The sequence below is a fragment of the Dendropsophus ebraccatus genome, chromosome 7 (genome assembly GCF_027789765.1).
Source record: "Dendropsophus ebraccatus isolate aDenEbr1 chromosome 7, aDenEbr1.pat, whole genome shotgun sequence".
Lineage (NCBI taxonomy): Eukaryota > Metazoa > Chordata > Amphibia > Anura > Hylidae > Dendropsophus > Dendropsophus ebraccatus.
This window is the reverse complement of record NC_091460.1, coordinates 105,047,410-105,068,283: the sequence shown is the minus strand read 5'-3', so window position 1 is coordinate 105,068,283 and position 20,874 is coordinate 105,047,410. Positions and strand designations below refer to the sequence as shown.

Genomic DNA, 20,874 nt, shown 5'->3' with positions numbered 1-20,874 from the left:
AGTATGTCCCGTTTATTTCCTGTCCCCACCCTTCCCCTCAGTCTCTGCAAGTGTCCCCCACATTCCACAGCCCTTCGACCCCTCAGTCTCTGCAAGTGTCCCCCACATTCCACAGCCCTTCGACCCCCTCAGTCTCTGTAAGTGTCCCCCACATTGCACTTCCGCTTATAACGGCAGCGGACGCGATGACTAGGTATTCTCCTGTCTAATAAAGTTTTGGCAGTTTGAATAGCGTCGCCTTCCTGCGCGCACAAGGGATTCTGGGAGTTGTAGTTTTGTATCCTTCTCTTCCCCAGGTCTTCCTTTCCCGGCCGACACGGAACTGCAGCAGCTGTAGTCCAGGTTAGTGGTTTATTCATTCTCCGTGTATTTCTGTGAGCGCAGGAGATGGGTGATCGGCTGATCCGCGCCCTTTCATCAGCTGGCTATGAGTTTCCCCATCTGTACATTCCCCTGATGCTGCTCTAGAAACCTGCTGACACATATCAATGGGGGTGCGAGAGAATCCAGAGGCAGGAAATAGCAGAACACATTGTGCTGCTAGATGACATCTTAGGATCAGTAAGGATCGGTGATGTGGAGCTTATATTGTATAATGGGGAGGTAACTGGTGTCACTGGTTTTCTGCCCCATCATGTGGATATAGGTGGATGTGGGTGCTGGGCCTCCCATTGTACAGACCTGTCAGTGTCATGGACTGATCCCCTGCACTTACTAGTATTGTACTATAGTAGTGACACAGCACATATACCTGTGTATACACATCCAGCCTGGTAGCGGAGCACACTAAGGGAGAGGGGCAGCACAAGAGCTTACAGTCTAATTAAAGGGAAACCCCACTATTAAATGTATGCGTTTTACTACTACCGGCTGCTGTTGGTGGATCTGGTATTGTGTCCCACCAGAGGCTTATATGCCGCCCGCATGGAGTAGATACAGTCAGGCCGGGCAGATTATTTTATTCATTTAATAACTGTTCAGCATAATCCTGCAGATACATAACCAAGTGTATACATAATCCTGCATATACATAACCAAGTGTATACATAATCCTGTATATACATAACCAAGTGTATATATAATCCTGCATATACATAACCAAGTGTATACATAATCCTGTATATACATAACCAAGTTTATATATATAATCCTGTGTATACATAACCAAGTGTATACATAATCCTGTATATACATAACCAAGTTTATATATAATCCTGTGTATACATAACCAAGTGTATATATAATCCTGTGTATACATAATCCTGTATATACATAATCTAGTGTATCTATAATCCTGTATATACATAACCGAGTGTATACATAATCCTGCATATACATAACAAAGTGTATATATAATCCTGTATATATATAACCAAGTCTATACATAATCCTGTATATACATAACCAAGTGTATACATAATCCTGTATATACATAACCAAGTGTATACATAATCCTGCATATACATTACCAAGCGTATACATAATCCTGTATATACATAACCAAGCGTATATATAATCCTGTATATACATAACCAAGTGTATTCATAGTCCTGCATATATATTACCAAGTGTATACATAATCCTGTATATACATAACCAAGTGTATACATAATCCTGCATATACATAACCAAGTGTATATATAATCCTGTATATACATAACCAAGTGTATATATAATCCTGTATATACATAACCAAGTGTATACATAATCCTGTATATACATAACCAAGTGTATACATAATCCTGCATATACATTACCAAGCGTATACATAATCCTGTATATACATAACCAAGCGTATATATAGTCCTGTATATACATAACCAAGTGTATTCATAGTCCTGCATATATATTACCAAGTGTATACATAATCCTGTATATACATAACCAAGTGTATATATAATCCTGTATATACATAACCAAGTGTATACATAATCCTGCATATACATAACCAAGTGTATATATAATCCTGTATATACATAACCAAGTGTATATATAATCCTGTATATACATAACCAAGTGTATACATAATCCTGCATATACATAACCAAGTGTATACATAATCCTGTATATACATAACCAAGTGTATACATAATCCTGCATATACATAACCAAGTGTATACATAATCCTGCATATACATTACCAAGCGTATACATAATCCTGTATATACATAACCAAGTGTATATATAATCCTGTATATACATAACCAAGTGTATACATAATCCTGTATATACATAACCAAGTGTATACATAATCCTGTATATACATAACCAAGTGTATACATAATCCTGTATATACATAACCAAGTGTATACATAATCCTGCATATACATTACCAAGCGTATACATAATCCTGTATATACATAACCAAGTGTATATATAATCCTGTATATACATAACCAAGTGTATACATAATCCTGTATATACATAACCAAGTGTATACATAATCCTGCATATACATTACCAAGCGTATACATAATCCTGTATATACATAACCAAGCGTATATATAGTCCTGTATATACATAACCAAGTGTATTCATAGTCCTGCATATATATTACCAAGTGTATACATAATCCTGTATATACATAACCAAGTGTATATATAATCCTGTATATACATAACCAAGTGTATATATAATCCTGTATATACATAACCAAGTGTATACATAATCCTGCATATACATAACCAAGTGTATATATAATCCTGTATATACATAACCAAGTGTATACATAATCCTGCATATACATTACCAAGCGTATACATAATCCTGTATATACATAACCAAGTGTATATATAATCCTGTATATACATAACCAAGTGTATACATAATCCTGTATATACATAACCAAGTGTATACATAATCCTGTATATACATAACCAAGTGTATACATAATCCTGTATATACATTACCAAGTGTATACATAATCCTGCATATACATTACCAAGCGTATACATACAGACATTCTAAGCTCATAGTTTTGCTCTGTCAGTAAATGAGTAGTGTTGAGAGGACCCTTTAAACTGTTCCGGTTCAGCTCCGAACCTGAAGCCTCTCTGTTTGGTTCCCCGATGCTGCAGAAGTTGGATGCTGTCCTAAGAAGTCCTGGAAAACATGGATACAATCATAGTAGGCTAGAGAAGCATCCAACTCTGTCAAACGCAGAGTGTTCAGTTTGGGAGAACATTGTCGAACCTGATTTCAACCTGTCCGCTACTGACAACACTGTTCCTATATACCAGTCAAAACCAGTACAGGAAAATACAGACTACTGGCACCAGTTTGCCATGGCCAGCTTCCTTCCTGATATATATTAGGAGAGGCAGGCCGGCCAAGGGCTCTCTCGTTCCTACATTGCTTGAATGTAATGATGCAGTTGTGTTATTTGATATGTGATGTCCTGTGATATTTTTGACAGCTATATGTTGATTTGACAAGCCTTGCTATTTCTAATGTTCTATAGGGCACATAAGACCAATCCTCACAATGGCTGCAGACTCCATGGAGATAGATGACGGGCTTTACAGGTGAGAAATGTGCTACTACTATAGATATAATGCATCATCCTAAATAAGCAACAGCTACCAGAACGTGCAGTAAACCCATCTGCTGCACAGCATCTAAATGCAGGATGGTATTGGTGTCAACAAGTAATTGTGAACATTGACCTTTTCAGTCGGACACTTTAATATGGGATCTGTCATTAGGTTTCAGCCCTGCAAACTGCTGCCAATCCTATGCATACGGAACAGTGTACCTGCTGTATCAGGATAATGTATAATGCACCACAAGGGCAAGTGTCCAGGAGGAGGTGGCTTCTGGTTCAGTGCATGAAGCTCCCTGTATTGAGGGACCATAGCCTGTCTTCTCAGCTACGAGTGACCGCTACAACTGAGAGAATTCAGGGCAGCTAACTGGAAGAATCCACCTCCTGGTCACTAACCAGAAAAATCTCATGCAGACATGTCAAACGTTTGGATCGGTTGGGATCTTTGTGTTCAGACTTCCATCAATCTCTGTATATATCCAGGTGAAGCCTGTGGCAGCACACTTCACTCCCTGGCTCAGCTCTCTATCCATCTTATTGTCAGAGATTGGCACCTATTGTCGGAGATTGGCACTATAGACTTACCATGGAGCCCCTCTTCTGTAATGAGTCGGAGTGACCACCAAGCCGGAGGGTGAAGACTCTGACCTGTCAAATCTCTTGACATCTTAAAAGTTTTATAAATGACTGTAACACTTTAAATCTATTGGTTGCTCCACAGCTATCGCTTTTTTTTCCTCTTTTCGTTCAGTTGTTAGACTCGTGTATCATCTGTTAGTTGAGTGTTTTTAAAATAAAAGCAGACCTGTCATCACTTTCATTCTGCCCGACCCATGAGTCATGAAAAATCCTTATAGAAAATTCATAAGTGGTAGACTTGACACTCGATAATGCAGTGCAATACAAAATTTATTGGATAAACAAAAGTGCTCCATATATACAGTGGAAAGATTTTAGAAAATGGAACATAGCATCCATATAGATGAGCTGATACACAAATTAGTAGGTAGGTGTATGTCCACAGTATAGGTGGCTAGTACACCCTGCCTCACACTAGGGGGGCCGCTGGGACTAAAGCAATCTCAGTCCCCAGCGGAAATTGTCCCTAGATCTGGATAGATGAGATGGTCTGTTTGGAAGTGATAGTGTCGTCATTTCTAGTCGTTCAGTAATAGTCTTGCGTCTGTGTAATACATAACAATACAGGGCTGTGCAGTAGATATTCAGACAAACATAGGTTATGGTAGAGACTGAGATCTATAGCAGCAGTTTAATTAATCCACAGGTCATCCGACGCGTTTCCCCCTTTATGCTGGTAAAGATAATAGGGTTCATCAGGGATGTGTACTGTGTGAATTGTCAGCCATGTAGCAGATCTGGTGAAAATAAAGATCTGCTACATGGCTGACAATTCACACAGTACACATCCCTGATGAACCCTATTATCTTTACCAGCATAAAGGGGGAAACGCGTCGGATGACCTGTGGATTAATTAAACTGCTGCTATAGATCTCAGTCTCTACCATAACCTATGTTTGTCTGAATATCTACTGCACAGCCCTGTATTGTTATGTATTACACAGACGCAAGACTATTACTGAACGACTAGAAATGACGACACTATCACTTCCAAACAGACCATCTCATCTATCCAGATCTAGGGACAATTTCCGCTGGGGACTGAGATTGCTTTAGTCCCAGCGGCCCCCCTAGTGTGAGGCAGGGTGTACTAGCCACCTATACTGTGGACATACACCTACCTACTAATTTGTGTATCAGCTCATCTATATGGATGCTATGTTCCATTTTCTAAAATCTTTCCACTGTATATATGGAGCACTTTTGTTTATCCAATAAATTTTGTATTGCACTGCATTATCGAGTGTCAAGTCTACCACTTATGAATTTTCTATAAGGATTTTTCATGTTTTGACACACATAAGTGGGGACACCATTATCACATATAATCTATCTTTGGGGTTCACATATTACATTTATAATTCGACCCATGAGTCATCAGGACATTACCCGGTGGCTTCTGCCTGCCCTGCAGTGAAGTCCAGGCAGGGAGAACCTGACGGCTATGTCCTGATTCCTTACAGTATGGTCGCTTTGCAATATCTAGTACTACTGGTCTTCCCACACATCACCCATTTTTCAAGGATATTATCAAACCGTGCAGAGCCAAGGATTTTGTATAGCTGTTTAAAGGAGAAGTCTGTCATTTTTTAAAAGCCATCAGGGGGGAAATTGATTTAAAGTACTCACTTAAATCTCTCCGTGCATGTGGTGTACAGCTGGAACAGCAGTGGGACCCCCCTCTGAAAGCCTGTCCCGGATAATGGACTTGGCGCTCAGCCAATCAGTGACTGGTCAGTGACTGGCTGGGCAGCCAGTCCATCATCCAGGTTGTGATGTGGATACCCTGGAGATCCCGGAGCTCAGAGGGGGTCCCGCGCCGCCCCCACTCACCGCCGGCTCGGAGAGAGGTAAGTTGTTACTTGAAATCAATTTCCTCCCTCCCCCTGCAAGCTGCTGGCTTTAAAAAACACTCAACTTCTCCTTTAAGGCTGCGTTCACACTACGTATATTTCAGTCAGTATATGTATATTTCAGTCAGTATTGCAACCAAAACCAGGAGTGGATTAAAAACACAGAAAGGATCTGTTCACACAATGGTGAAATTGAGTGGATGGCCGCCATTTAATGGCAAATATTTGCTGTTATTTTAGAACAACGGCTGTTATATTGAAATAATGGCAGTTATTTACCGTTATATGGCGGCCATCCACTCAATTTCAACATTGTGTGAACAGATCCTTTCTGGGTTTTTAATCCACTCCTGGTTTTGGTTGCAATACTGACTGAAATATACTGACTGAAATATACGTAGTGTGAACATAGCCTAAAGCTGTAAAGTAGTAGTAGTTCTGATATTGCTCATAAAACAGTAGCCCACCGCTCTCTTGTCATCCCTTTCACGGATTCAAAAGCTGACAATCACAAGTTCCAACACTCTGGTTTTTGAATTTATACATTGGAAGGCTAAAGCTGTTTGTATTGGGTCCTGGCTTTTCCTGACCACCTGAACACGTACAAAGTGCTGCTCTTTTTTTTTTTTTTTTTTTGTAACTTCTCATTTTAAAATTTTAGCCGGCAAAGATATGTCCTGGGTGATACAGCTATGCAGAAAATGGCTCAGTCCAATGTTTTCCTAAGTGGCATGGGCGGACTTGGTGTTGAAATAGGTAAGTGAAATCAGTGACCTTTTACAGCTTGAGTTTACCGTACGTGCAGTGTTCTAATATAGCGTTAATTTTAAAGGGTTATCCAGCCTTAGAAAAACATGGCCACACAATACAACTCTTGTCTCTAGTTTGGGTGGGATTTTGCAAATCGATTCCATTGAAGTGAATGGAGCTTATTTGCAAACCACACTTTAACTGGAGACAAGAGTAATGCTTTCTCTATGTTTTTCTAACACTAGACAACCCCTTTAAAGCGACTCTGTACCCACAATCTGACCCCCCAAACCACTTGTACCTTCGGATAGCTGCTTTTAATCCAAGATCTGTCCTTGGGTCCGTTTGGCTGATGATGCAGTTATTGTCATAAAAACAACTTTTAATCCTGCAGCGCTGTGTCTAACGGCCGGGGCTTACATTTGTATATGCGTTAGGCTGGCACACCCTCTCTGTCCTTCCTCCCCACCCTCCTCATCATTGTGGGTACAGAGTCGCTTTAAATCTCTTTTCTCTGTTGGAGATTGTTGGTAAATTTGTTGCTCTTCACATTATAAGAGCCATAAACTCTTTCACATACTAAGCCTTATTTTAAGATGTCCTTCATTTTACTATAAATTGTACTTCAAAACCGAAAATAAAATATTTCTGTGCTGAAACTGGCATTTTTCAGGCCTCCAGAAAAACTGCCAATGCGTTTTTTTGCTGGACCATAAAAGGTGACAAAAACGTCATACGCACAGTAATGGCATTTTTGAGACAACCGCAACAATCCCATTGAAGTCTATGGTAGAAAAAATGCCACACCCTCAGCATGCTGCATTTGGGAAAAACTGCAGCCGAGCCTCAAAAACGCCATAGAGAAGAGAAAAACATCCCCCACCCAAAAAAAAAAAAACAAATGGTGTGTGTAAAGCATATCATAAACTTCCATTGACCTCTGGCAGGAGCAGGGGGGGATATTGATTACAAGTGCTAACTTGTTTCTCCCTGTGCCCGCGGTGAGTGGCGGGACCCCAGCCGAAAGGCATTTTCCCCCTCAGTTGTGATGACATCATAACTGGGGGTGGGGGGAGGCCTGTCCCGCAGCGTCCCGCCCCAATCACTGACTGTCTAAGCGGCCAGTCCATCAGCCGCGTTGCCTGGAGCCTGGCGTGGGTCCCGCAGCTTACCCCCGCTGGCTTTCTCCTTAAAGGACAAGTGCCATGAAAAACTTTTTCCCAGTAATTAAAGCACATTACAAAGTTATATAACTCTGTAATATGCTTCAATCACCTATCTGCCTCCCTTCCCTGTCTTTTCCCCCCTCCACCCCCCACCAGGAAGTGTCCTGACTCACACAGACCTGATTACTGTCGTCACCGTCACCAGGCAGCTCCTTCTTGTGAGGATGAGTCATCAGCAGGAGGGCTGCTCTAGTCCTGTCACACCAGCCTCCCCCTCCCCTCCTTGTCAGGTGACTCTGCTTCCTCAGCTTATCTTCCCTAGTGACATGACTCCTTCACTGAGTCCATGGCAGCAGGAGAGAGGGTATGAGGGGCGGGGGGAGCTGCCTATGTGCTGGAGTCAGTCAGAGGGAAGATAAGCATGACATGTGACAAGTGATAGCTTGCAGTTGTTCAGCCAATGGGAGCTGAGCAAGCCTGTCACCTGACAAGGCAGGGGAGGGGGGAGGCTAGTGTAACAGGAGAAGGAGCTGAGAGAAGAGCTTGGTGACGGTGACGACAGTAATTTGGTCTGTGTGAGTCAGGACACTTCCTGGTGGGGGGTGGAGGGGGGAGAAGACAGGGAAGGGAGGCAGATAGGTGATTGAAGCATATTACACAGTTATATAACTTTGTAATGTGCTTCAATTACTGGGAAAAAGTTTTTCATGGCACTTGTCCTTTAAGGTTTTTTTTTCTGATTCATTCACTATGTTTTAGTAAGATTGCTGGAGCTTTGTATACAGCCCTGTGGAAGTATATAGGAAAATTGAGCTGTGATATCTAGGGAGTCACAGAGGTAAGAACGTCATATTTGGGGGGGGGGGGGGGGCGTGCATCCAGTGCTCCGGGCCGATGCTCGGGAAAAGAAAAAAAAGGACTGTGCCGCCGCCATCCCCACGCTGCCGCCAATCCATTAAGGTAAAAAACCCTAAGTGATGTACCTGATAGAACATTCACTTTAAACGAACGGCAAAAACAGTGTGAACCCAGCGCTGAAGAGAATCTGTCGCCTCTGTATGATGCATTGCACTGACCTTAGTGCTGGATATTTGCTGGTGGTAACCCAAAATGTATCCAATAACGTTTTTATGGCGCACTCAAGAGTCTGATCGTGTGGCTGACGAAGTTGGATGCAGCCCTAGGGAGTCCTGGAAAATCTGGATACAGCTATAAGCCATAGGCTGTATCCATGTCGAATGGCGAACGATCAGACTCCAGCATGGTCGAATTGCTCTCGAATGACGCTCTTAGCACAAACCACAAGTTTTATAGATTTTGCTTAAACCTCCAGGTTCTTCAAAAGTACCTAATTTATTTCTAGCTGATTGTGTCATATATTGCACAGTCTATATTCTGACTCTTACTGCTGTATCTTACTTTCATATCCTTTTTCTCTCATTCTAGCCAAGAACATTGTTTTAGCTGGAATAAAGGTAAAAGCATTAAAGTTTTGTACTGTGATTTCTTTCTTTCTTTTTTTTTGGGTGGGGGGGGGGGGAGGGGTTGCATTTTCTTTGTGGTACTTGTGATGTAAATCGTTTTTTTTCGTCCATCAGGCTCTGACAATCCATGACACAAGACATTGTGAAACCTGGGACCTTGGGACTAATTTCTTTATCAGGGAAGATGATGTTGCTAATCATAAAAATAGGTTAGTGCTGTATGTATAGTCACCTTTTAGTATATTGTGATTTTTATGGCACATGTTTTGTATAAGGAACATTATGATAATATTAGGTAAGAGTGCAGCTGGAGCATGCTTGAGTCCCATTGTTTGGCATTTGTATACTGGTGGCTGCTAGAGATGAGCGAACCTCGAGCATGCCTGAGTCCATCCGAACCCGAACTTTCGGCATTTGATTAGCGGTGGCTGCTGAAGTTGGATAAAGCCCTAAGGCTATGTGGAAAACATGGATATAGGCATTGGCTGTATCCATGTTTTCCAGACAACCTTAGAGCTTTATCCAAGTTCAGCAGCCCCAGTTAATCAAATACCGAACGTTCGGATGGACTCGAACCTGAACCCAGTTCGCTCATCTCTAGTGGCTGCAGAAGTTGAATGCAACGCAAGAGAGTCCTAGAAAACATGGATCCAGCCTATGGCCTGTGACTGTAACCAGACTCCCTAGGGCTGCATCCAACTTCTTCAAATGCTGAACAATAGGCCCTATTCCACCAACAGATCTGACGACAGATTATCTGCCAAAGATTTGAAGCCAAACCCAGGAACAGACTATAAACAGAGAACAGGTCATAAAGGAAAGACTGGATTTCTCCTCTTTTCAAATCCACCCCTGGGTTTGGCTTCAAATCTTTGGCAGATAATCTGTCGTCAGATCTGTTGGTGGAATAGGGCCCTTAAGCATGCTTGAGTTGCTTATATCTCTAGATAATATCATAACTAAATACATGACATGACACAGGGCAGGACGTCTTCTAAAAGTTTTTCTTTTATAATTTTTTGCAGAGCTGAAACATGCCTTCATCACATTGCAGAACTCAACCCATATGTCCAAGTAATATCATCAACTATACCACTAGATGAGTCATCTGATCTTTCATTCCTAAAGCAGTACCAGGTAAAAATAAAAGTTACCCTTGTTTATGTTCCACATAAAGGGTCATTCCTTTTATATTATGTATTTGTCTGTGAATTAAAGGGCTAGTCCAGGAAAAAAAATATTACTTTCAAATCATCTGGTGTCAGAATGTTATAAATTTGAAAATTACTTCTATTTAAAAATCTCTAGTCTTCCAGTACTTATCAGCTGCTATATGTCCTGCAGGAAGGGGTATGTTATTTCCAGTCTCTCACAGTGCTCTCTGCTGCCACCTTTGTCCATGTCATGAACTGTCCAGAGCAGGAGAGGTTTTCTATTGGGATTTGCTACTGCTCTGGACTGTTCCTGACATAGACAGAGGTGGCAGCAGAGAGCACTATGTAACACTGGAAAGAATACACCACTTCCTGCAGGACATACAGCAGCTGATAAGTACTGGAAGACTGGACATTTTTAAATATAAGTAATTTACTAATCTTTATAACTTTCTGACACCAGTTGAATTGAAATACTTTTTTTTCTGACGCAGCACCCATTTAACATTGCACAACTTTAACTTTCCAAGTTAATAATAATAATCTCATACAATATACAAATTCTCTATTTGCTGCTATTTCTTAGTGTGTAATACTAACAGAAGCAAGGCTTCCCCTGAAGAAGCGGGTCAATAACTTTTGTCATGACCAGCAGCCACCTATAAAGGTACCCTATATAATTGTCTGTAGTAAAATGACAACTCACTGTGCAGGTGTTTGTAACAGTCCACACCTTGTATTGCAGTTCATCTGCTCAGATTCTTATGGTGTATGCTCCTACGTGTTTTGTGACTTTGGAGAAGAATTTCAAGTACTCGATACCACAGGGGAAGAGCCAAAGGAGATCTTTATTTCTAATATAACACAGGTAAGTGCCCTTTTCTCTCTTTATAACTGAATTTTATAGCTTTACAATCTGGTCCGCTCATCAAGCCGCTGGCCTTTTTAGAGCTGATCCGCTCCCTGCATCTTCTCCCAGTTTCCCAGGATTGGATCCAGCTTTTCCCCTGCACCCAGGGTGGAGGGGCAGCTTTGCTTTGCTTAGATTAGCGATTTCCTCATTTCTAGTACTGAAAATAAAAAAATCAATTTATCACTTTTAATTTACCATTATACCCCCCCAACCATTTGGGTTTATGGGAGGGTGTCACCTTTGTACTTAATAGTGATACCAATGGCATCAATCTCTCTGGTGGTTATATTTTTAGTCTAATCCCGGTGTGGTCACCTGCTTTGATAATCGCCCTCACAACCTTGAATCCGGCCAGTTTGTGACATTTCGGGAAGTGAATGGGATGTCCTCTTTAAATGGCTCCACGCACCAGATTACAGGTGAGCTGTATGATCTGCATATGTTTGGTGTTCTTTACATATTTTTTGATTTGTCTATTTTATAAGGGTTTATATATTCGTCATTATTTATGTCTAACCACACCAAATTTTTCATATAACTTAAAGGTGTACTCTGAAGATTGTTTTATATATGTTTTTTTTTCTTTCCCCTGGTGTCAGAAAGTTATATAGATGTGTCATTTACTTCTATTTAAAAATCTCAAGTCTTCCAGTAGATCAGCTGCTGTAGGTCCTGCAGGAAGTGCTGTATTCTTTTCAGTCTGACACAGTGCTCTCTGCTGCCACCTCTGTCCATGGCAGGAACTGTCTAGAGCAGTAGCAAATCCCTATAGAAAAACTCTCCTGCTCTGGACGTTTCCTGACATGGACAGAGGTGGCAGCAAAGAGCACTGTGTCAGACTGAAAAGAATACACCACTTCCTGTAAGACATACAGCAGCTGATAAGTACTGGAAGACCTTTAACCCCTAGGCAACCTGGGATGTACCGGTACGCCATGGGTGCCTGTCCCCAGACAACCCTGGGCGTACCGGTAGTCCTTTGCTATGAAGCGCGCTCTGGAGTGGAGCGCGCTTCATAGGAGGTGGGGGCTGGCTGCAGTGAGCAGCCTGGCCCTCACTGTTAAAGAAAGGCTGCAGCGTGTCATTAACCACTTAACCCCTTAAACGATCGCGGTGTGACCACGGCGTTTAAGTGACAGGGGCAGTCTACTGTCCCTTACTGATGGCTGTATCGCACCGCCGGAGGTTTCTTACCTGCCTCCGTGCTGTCCGATCGGCTTTCTGCTCATTAAGCCTGCCACAGGCAGGCTCAATGAGTAGAACGCCCATACAACTGATCAATGCTATGCCTATGGCATAGCATTGCACAGTAGCACATGCTAAGAGCAATATAGTGGGCACTCTGACATAAATTGAATACGGCTGAGGACGCCCTGCACCAGGTCCGGGATACCGTCACTGTATCGGTGGTGCTCTACTCAGGTAGTGAAGTAAATCAGCAGCAGTAGAAGACATATAGTGGCACTCACCGAGTCCTTTAAAATGATGCTTTATTTCAGGGCAGATACAGAGCAACAAACAAGTGCATACCACAGAAGAGGAGCGACGATCGTTTCGCGCTACTGCGCTTCGAAGCGCAGTGGCGCGAAACGATCGTCGCTCCTCTTCTGTGGTATGCACTTGTTTGTTGCTCTGTATCTGCCCTGAAATAAATCATCATTTTAAAGGACTCTGTGAGTGCCACTATATGCCTTCTACTGCTGCTGATAGCATTGCACAGTGTCTGCAATCTCAGGATTGCATGTAAAAGTTCCCCAGGGGGACTTAAAATGTGTAAAAAAAAAAAGTGAAAAAGTTTTTAGAAGTACTCCAAAACCCCTCCCCCAATAAAAGTTAAAATCACCCCCTTTCCCATTATATAAATAAAACATATAAAAATAAATAAATAAACATATTATATACCGTAGCGCGCGCAACTGTCCAATCTATTAAAATTTAACAATTGGAAGCGCAAACGGCGTAAACGAAAAGAGGGAGAAAAGCATCAGGATTACCGTTTTTTTATTTTTTTTTTTTGTTACGTTATATATAAAAAAATGTTTAAAAAAGTGATCAAAACATCCGATCTTCATAAATTTGGTATTAATAAAAACTAGAGATCATGGCGCAAAAAATTACACGCCATATAGCCCTGTAGGTGAAAAACTAAAACTGTTATAAGCGTCACAATAGGGCCACTTTATTAATAATTAATTGCAAAAAAAAGGATTTAATTAAAAAAAAAAAAAAAGAACATAAGAGAATCTGTGGAAACCTGCGGACTGACCTATAGAATAATGGTATCATGTCGCTTTTACCATATAGTGCATTACGTTGACACAAGAACCCCCCAAAAGTTACCATATTGCATTCTTTTTTACGAATTCACCAATTTATATCTTCATAAATAATAATTTTGGGGATTCCATCATACATGTTATGGTGGAATGAAAGATGCCATTACAAAGTACAACTATTCCTGTAAAAAAAACAAGACCTTACATGGCCCTGTAGATAAAAAACTGAAAGTGCTAGAGCTCTTAGAAGGGGAGGAGGAAAAGCAAAAACACAAAAATTAAAATTTGTGCGGTCCACTGGGTCATTTTGGGCCTGGTCCTCAAAAGGTTAAATAGAAGTCATTTACAAATCTGTATAACTTTGTGTCACCAGTTGATTTGAAAGAAAAAAAAATTGCCGGAGTACCCCTTTAAGTGTGAATACACAAATAATAATTTTGGCAAAGGAACATATACTGATTATTCACTATCTTAGCTAAAGTCTTAAAAGGAACATTTCCCTTGCATTGTGATGCCTTCTCAGGCACTCTTATTTGGACCATGCTCTTTAGCTGTGGGCTCCCCTGCCAACCGATTTCTGATTTACAGTTTTCCCCTTGTAGGGAGGGAGGTTGGCAGAGAATATGCCAGATTCCAGGTTCCCAGCATGGTGCAATAAAAAAAAAATATTCAGGCTTACAAGACACTGTTCATATTAATGTAACTGTCACTAATGCATACTACTCCTAAAGAGAGCATGATGAAGTCAGTTCCAGGTTAGCCTTAAAGAGGACCTGTCATCCCCATGCCGGGGTGACAGGCTCCCGACCCCCCGCTGGAGCCCCCTATACTGATCCCGCTGGGTCCCGCTTCTGGAGGTGGTCGGGTGACTGACATATGAGCGCCCGAAGCCCGGCGCGGACGCTCCTCAGATGAGTCCAACGCTCATAGAGAATGACAGGCGCTTCGTCATTCTCTATGAGCGTTGGACTCATCTGAGGAGCGTGCGCGCTGGGCTTCGGGCGCTCATCTCTCAGTCACCCGGCGGGATCAGGTGAGTATAGGGTGCTTCAGCGGGGGGTCGGGAGCCTGTCACCCCGGCACGGGGGGTGACAGGTTCCCTTTAAGTCGGTACTGATTAACCATTAAGATGTCAAATCTATCCACCCCCCCTCAAGGGGTTTTCCTCTGTTAAAAAAAAACAAAAACACAATTCTGCTCCGTTAATTTAAATAGAACTGAGCTACAAAATTTACACCCAAGCTGAGTAAAGGAGAGGTGATGTTTCTGGAAGACAGCAGCCATACTTTTCTAAGCCTCCGCCCTCTGGCCTTTTATTATCCTCCTGTCCATGGGAAAACCCAGAAAGCGATATATTAGTGGTAAATTTGCACATTGGATGTGTAGGCAGCAGGGCAAAGTACGACAGAGAAAGAAGAAAAACTACTGTATATTTACAGCTGTGCAAAGGTTGGAAAAAGGGGATTACAGATGCCTAAAGAGGTTGAAAAAAATATCTGTTCCAATTATCTAAACTTTTTCCCCCCTTCTCGGCAGTTACATCACCGTACTCATTCTGCATTGGAGATACATCGGACATGGAACCATACCAGCATGGTGGACTGGCTGTTCAGATTAAAATGCCAAAATCGTTTTGCTTCGTAAGTAGTTCCTGAGCAATGTGCTCATCGAGAATTAGGTAAAGAGAAACTCTGGTGATAGGAGTACTAAAAAAGCAGAACTGTCGAGGCAGAGAGATGAGCAGATGTAGCAAGACTGCAAGTAGTTAGGATGCAGGTTTAAAGGGGAGCTGACAGCAGGTTAGACATCTCTAATCTCTGTTATGTCTCTATAGCACTCGGGACGCTAAGGTTTAAGGTAATTTTCTTATGGGGTGAGCAAATGAGGCAGTTTGCTGCACTGGGGATTGGACTACCACCCTCACCCGACTCCGATCGGCCGCAGCTGGCCCTCTGCTATTGAATGGCCTTGGTTTCCAATCACATTGGTCTGTTAACTGTTGTAACTTGAGGGCCCACTTTATTGCTAATACCCCCTTAAGCAATGCTCATTGTTAAAGCGAATGTACCATTAGGTACGTTCACTTTAATATGACCCGTGTATAGAACAGCAGCGGCATAAGGGGAAGCCTTTAGCCCGGTCCGTTTTTCTCTCGTGTACAGCGCTGTTCTATCCATGGGACCGGGACCTGATGCTACATTTGCTTTATTAGATTACATATGGAAAAGTTTTAAATCAGGCATTTGTTTTTTGAAAACTTGGATATGCCCCAAAATGCTTACTATCTTTTTTTTATTTCCCTCCAGGAAACACTGGAAAAGCAGTTAATGGACCCAAAATATCTAATTGCAGATTTCAGCAAACCCGAGGTAAGCAAACTCTGTAACACCAGGTAGCATGTCATAGAGCAGACTGACTTTGTTGTGCAAGAAGATTCAGTATAACTGGTATTTTATTCCTTGGTTAGTATGGCTGCTATTTATTAAAGGGTGTCTACTATAGTAAGGCAAACTTTGAGGATGCTCAGGTACGTCCTAACCTGAGCTCACATCATTTCATTAGCGGTGGCTGCTGAAGTTGGGCAGTGTGCAGCATTTGATTACCGATGGCTGCTGAAGTTGGATGCCACCCTTGGGGAAAACATGGATAGAGCCATAGGCCATAGGCTGTATCCATGTTGTCTAGGACTCCTTAGGGCTGCATCCAACTTCTTCAGCCACCGCTAATCAAATGCCGCAGACTCAGGTTCAAGTGAACCCAATCATGCTCGAAGTTTGCTTAACTCTAGTGTCTATGTGCATCTAGTATAGAATGAGAAGACTTTGCAAACACCATATTAAAGCCTCAGTTATTACAAATGATGTAATAAACAGTTAGTCTTACATACTTTTATAGGACTAAGTTTTCACGCCCCATAGAGAACAAGGGAGGTTTCTTATTTTACTCCTATTTTACTGTCAATTCTACTCCTTTCTCGCACATGGCGGGGGCTCCAGTGTTTGGACCCCCTCAAATAAAGATAAAGAGATAATCATAGTATAGTTTGTGCGACCATTAACGTTTATTATTGGCCACACAGCTCCTGTTTAGGCAGAGAAATGTGGCCGATAACATCAAATCAGCCAACCAGTGGGTGCTTTCTTGCTCTTTTCGACTGATCTCTGGCACTTTTACATGGGCAGATTTTCTGCTGAATGGGCATTCCTAGCAGCGCTTGTTAGTGGTAAACTGGTTGTGTAAAAGGGCCTTTAGGGAGATGAAGACACAGATCCAGCCGGCTTTTTATCATCTCCTCCTAGTGCAAGGAGAACTGGATTTCCTCTTTGTGTGCTGCCTATGGGAGACCTCATAGCAGCTAGTCCTTTCCGGAGCTGAGATCAGAGGACACTAATGACTAGAGAAAACTGCAGCACAGGAGAAAACTGGTTAAAACACCAATCATATAGAGGCCAGATAGATTACAGAAACAGAGGCCAGATTCACACATGGCAGCCTAAATAACATGTGCTGTGTCTGCATTTTTGGATTCTCAGACACCATTAAGCATCCACTCGGCAATGCTGGCATTGGATCATTTCCAGGAGAAGCACAGTCGTCTGCCTAACATAAGGTAATATCAGTGAAAAGTCATCTGTGTGTTAAACTAAGCTACTTCTGGGCTATCACACACTATATACACTACCGTTCAAAAGTTTTGGGTCACCCAAACAATTTTGTGTTTTCCATGAAAAGTCACACTTATTCACCACCATACGTTGTGAAATGAATAGAAAATAGAGTCAAGACATTGACAAGGTTAGAAATAATGATTTGTATTTGAAATAACATTGTTTTTACATCCAACTTTGCTTTCGTCAAAGAATCCACCTTTTGCAGCAATTACAGCATTGCACACCTTTGGCATTCTAGCTATTAATCTGTTGAGGTAAGCTGGAGAAATTGCACCCCACGCTTCTAGAAGCAGCTCCCACAAGTTGGATTGGTTGGATGGGCACTTCTGGCGTACCATACGGTCAAGCTGCTCCCACAACAGCTCAATGGGGTTCAGATCTGGTGACTGCGCTGGCCACTCCATTACCGATAAAATACCAGCTGCCTGCTTCTGCTGTAAATAGTTCTCGCACAATTTGGAGGTGTGTTTAGGGTCATTGTCCTGTTGTAGGATGAAATTGGCTCCAATCAAGCGCTGTCCACTGGGTATGCAAAATTGAGTGATAGCCTTCCTTATTCAGAATCCCTTTTACCCTGTACAAATCTCCCACCTTACCAGCACCAAAGCAACCCCACACCATCACATTACCTCCATCATGCTTAACAGATGGCGTCAGGCATTCTTCCAGCATCTTTTCATTTGTTCTGCGTCTCACAAACGTTCTTCTTTGTGATCCAAACACCTCAAACTTGGATTCATCCGTCCACAACACTTTTTTCCAATCTTCCTCTGTCCAATGTCTGTGTTCTTTTGCCCATCTTAATCTTTTTCTTTTATTGGCCAGTCTCAGATATGGCTTTTTCTTTGCCACTCTGCCCTGAAGGCCAAAATCCAGCAGCCGCCTCTTCACTGTAGATGTTGACACTGGTGTTTTGCGGGTACTATTTAATGAAGATGCCAGTTGGGGACCTGTGAGGCGTCTGTTTCTCAAACTAGAGACTCTAATGTGCTTATCTTGCTTAGTTGTGCAACTCTGCCTCCCACTTCTTTTTCTACTCTGGTTAGAGCCTGTTTGTGCTGTCCTCTGAATGGAGTAGTACACATTGTTGTAGGAAATCTTCAATTTCTTAGCAATTTCTCGCATGGAATAGCCTTCATTTCTAAGAACAAGAATAGACTGTCGAGTTTCAGATGAAAAGTTTTTTGGCCATTTTGAGCGTTTAATTGACCCCACAAATGTGATTCTCCAGAAACACAATCTGCTCAAAGGAAGGTCAGTTTTGTAGCTTCTGTAACAAGCTAGACTGTTTTCAGATGTGTGAACATGATTGCACAATAATCAATTAGCCTTCTGAGCCAAGGAGCAAACACATTGTACCATTAGAAGACTGGAGTGATAGTTGCTGGAAATGGGCCTCTATACACCTATGTAGATATTGCACCAAAAACCAGACATTTGCAGCTAGAATAGTCATTTACCACATTAGCCATGTATAGAGTGTATTTGTTTAAATTTAGGACTAGTTTAAAGTTATCTACATTGAAAAGTACAGTGCTTTTCCTTCAAAAATAAGGACATTTCAATGTGACCCCAACCTTTTGAATGGTAGTGTGTATAATATATATTGGGGTGCTCGTGTATAGAAAGATTATCACCATTTATATCTTTACCCAGTGGAGCTCATGGTCTAAATTCATTCTAAATTTTTATGTAGATGTGTTCAATCAGGGCTTGAAGAAATGTGTACTCACCTTCTTGCTCTTTGCTGACACCGTTCAGGTGGTGAGTGTTGGTCTTAATACAAGGAGAGGTCCACTCAGCCACAGTGTTCTGCCTCTGTGTGGGTTGTCTCGATACTGACCAGGACGTTCTGAGTGGGGGGGGTGATTTTTTTTTTTGAGTTTTTTTTTTAGCCCTGCGTGAGCTCCTCCACACAGAAAAACAAGTCATTTGACAAGACCTTTCAATAACTACTAGTGTTAAATACCATGTCTCTCCCAAAAAGACCGAGTGCTTAATTTTTTCCATGAACAACAATCACACGTTTACGATTCAAGTGCGGAAAGCATTAAGATTATTGTCTTGCGAGTTTTCCACAATTCTTTTCTTTTGGAACTCTAAGGGTAAAAATGTACCATTATCTATATAGCATACCGGATAGAGATGAGAAGATCTATTTGCAGATTCTGCCCAAATCTGCCGATGCAGGAGGCGGGATTCTGAAACGAGTGAGCTGATTTTGCCTTGCCATGGTCGGAGATAGAAGGGCTATTGTCCTGGACAGTTTGGAGCCACGGTATACCTATTCTCCGTCTCTGTGACAATACTTAAGCCCCTATTACACGGGCTGACATAGAGGGGCATATAAGCCGCTATTACACGCGTCTGCAGCGAGTGGGTGAGTACAGGGGAGCTGCGGGGGGCTGCCCGGGTGATCGCTGGATCATCCGGGCAGCCCATAGAGGATAGCAGCAGTCTGCAGCTGCCGCTCCTATTAAGCGGCGGCAGCAGATCGCTGCTATCACGGTCGTTTGTCTTTCAACATGTTGAAAGACAAACGACTGCAACAATCAGCCGACATCGTTGGCTGATCGTTGCCTTCTATTACACGGCCAATAGTCGTTCCGTGCAATAGGGCCTTTAGCGCTTGAGATGCTGTTTATATCTAGGGCTTATATTTGGAGTAGGGCTTGTATTTCAAGCCCATTTTTAAAAAGCTGCAAAGTGACGCTAGGTCTTCTTTTTGGAGAAACACTGTAGTGCCTTTGATTGCCTTTAAAATAATTTCTAATGGAACAGCATATTGCTGCGTTTACACGGAACGATTATCGTGCGAATTTGCACAAGAACGATCGAATTCGATCGATAATCGTACGTGTAAACACAACGAACGATCGAACGACGAGTGAGAAATTGTTTATTTTGATCTTTGAACATGTTCTTAAATCTTCGTTCGCAAAAAATTTGCAGATCTTTCCGTGTGAACAGTCATTCACCTATTTTACCTATGTGCGAGATAGGCAAAACAAATTTTTCGTACGATATATTGTTCCGTCTAAACGCTGATCGTTATAAAAGAAAAATTGTTACTTCGAAGTCTTTAATCGCACGATCGGGCGAATTATCGCTCCGTGTAAATCCAGCATAAGAGTATCTTGTTGGGGTCTCTCTTCCAAGACTCTAATCTCAACCTGTTTGCTGATTTAGTAGCAGCTGTTTCTGTTACACAATTGCAGAGTTGGGGCAGACATTGGGCCTTGTACCTTCAACCCCTGTTATTCTTACAAAGAAAGCTATTAAAAGCATTCCTTGGGATCCTTTTTGATGGCCCTGGGATCCTTTTTGATAGCGCTGTGTCGTCCAGTGTCCTCCCCTGGGTTTTCCCCCCTTTGTGAGAACATGTGACGTCACTGGTGCATCGGAACCCTAGGGGTAGAGAGC

At 42.1% G+C, this 20,874-nt stretch overlaps 1 protein-coding gene across 1 annotated transcript in view; it reads left to right on the top strand.

Annotated features, from left to right (window-relative positions):
• Positions 1-236: 236 nt before the first annotated feature.
• Positions 237-20,874, top strand: part of UBA6 (ubiquitin like modifier activating enzyme 6) — a 54,163-nt gene continuing 33,525 nt past the window's right edge. Inside the window, exons 1-12 of the mRNA XM_069978062.1 lie at positions 237-342; positions 3,461-3,524; positions 6,699-6,793; positions 9,400-9,428; positions 9,552-9,646; positions 10,463-10,574; positions 11,178-11,258; positions 11,337-11,459; positions 11,800-11,923; positions 15,317-15,420; positions 16,087-16,149; positions 17,314-17,390. Of these exons, the coding sequence (XP_069834163.1) occupies positions 3,484-3,524; positions 6,699-6,793; positions 9,400-9,428; positions 9,552-9,646; positions 10,463-10,574; positions 11,178-11,258; positions 11,337-11,459; positions 11,800-11,923; positions 15,317-15,420; positions 16,087-16,149; positions 17,314-17,390 (944 nt within the window). The 5' untranslated portion in view covers positions 237-342; positions 3,461-3,483. The remainder of the gene's footprint in view (positions 343-3,460; positions 3,525-6,698; positions 6,794-9,399; positions 9,429-9,551; positions 9,647-10,462; positions 10,575-11,177; positions 11,259-11,336; positions 11,460-11,799; positions 11,924-15,316; positions 15,421-16,086; positions 16,150-17,313; positions 17,391-20,874) is intronic.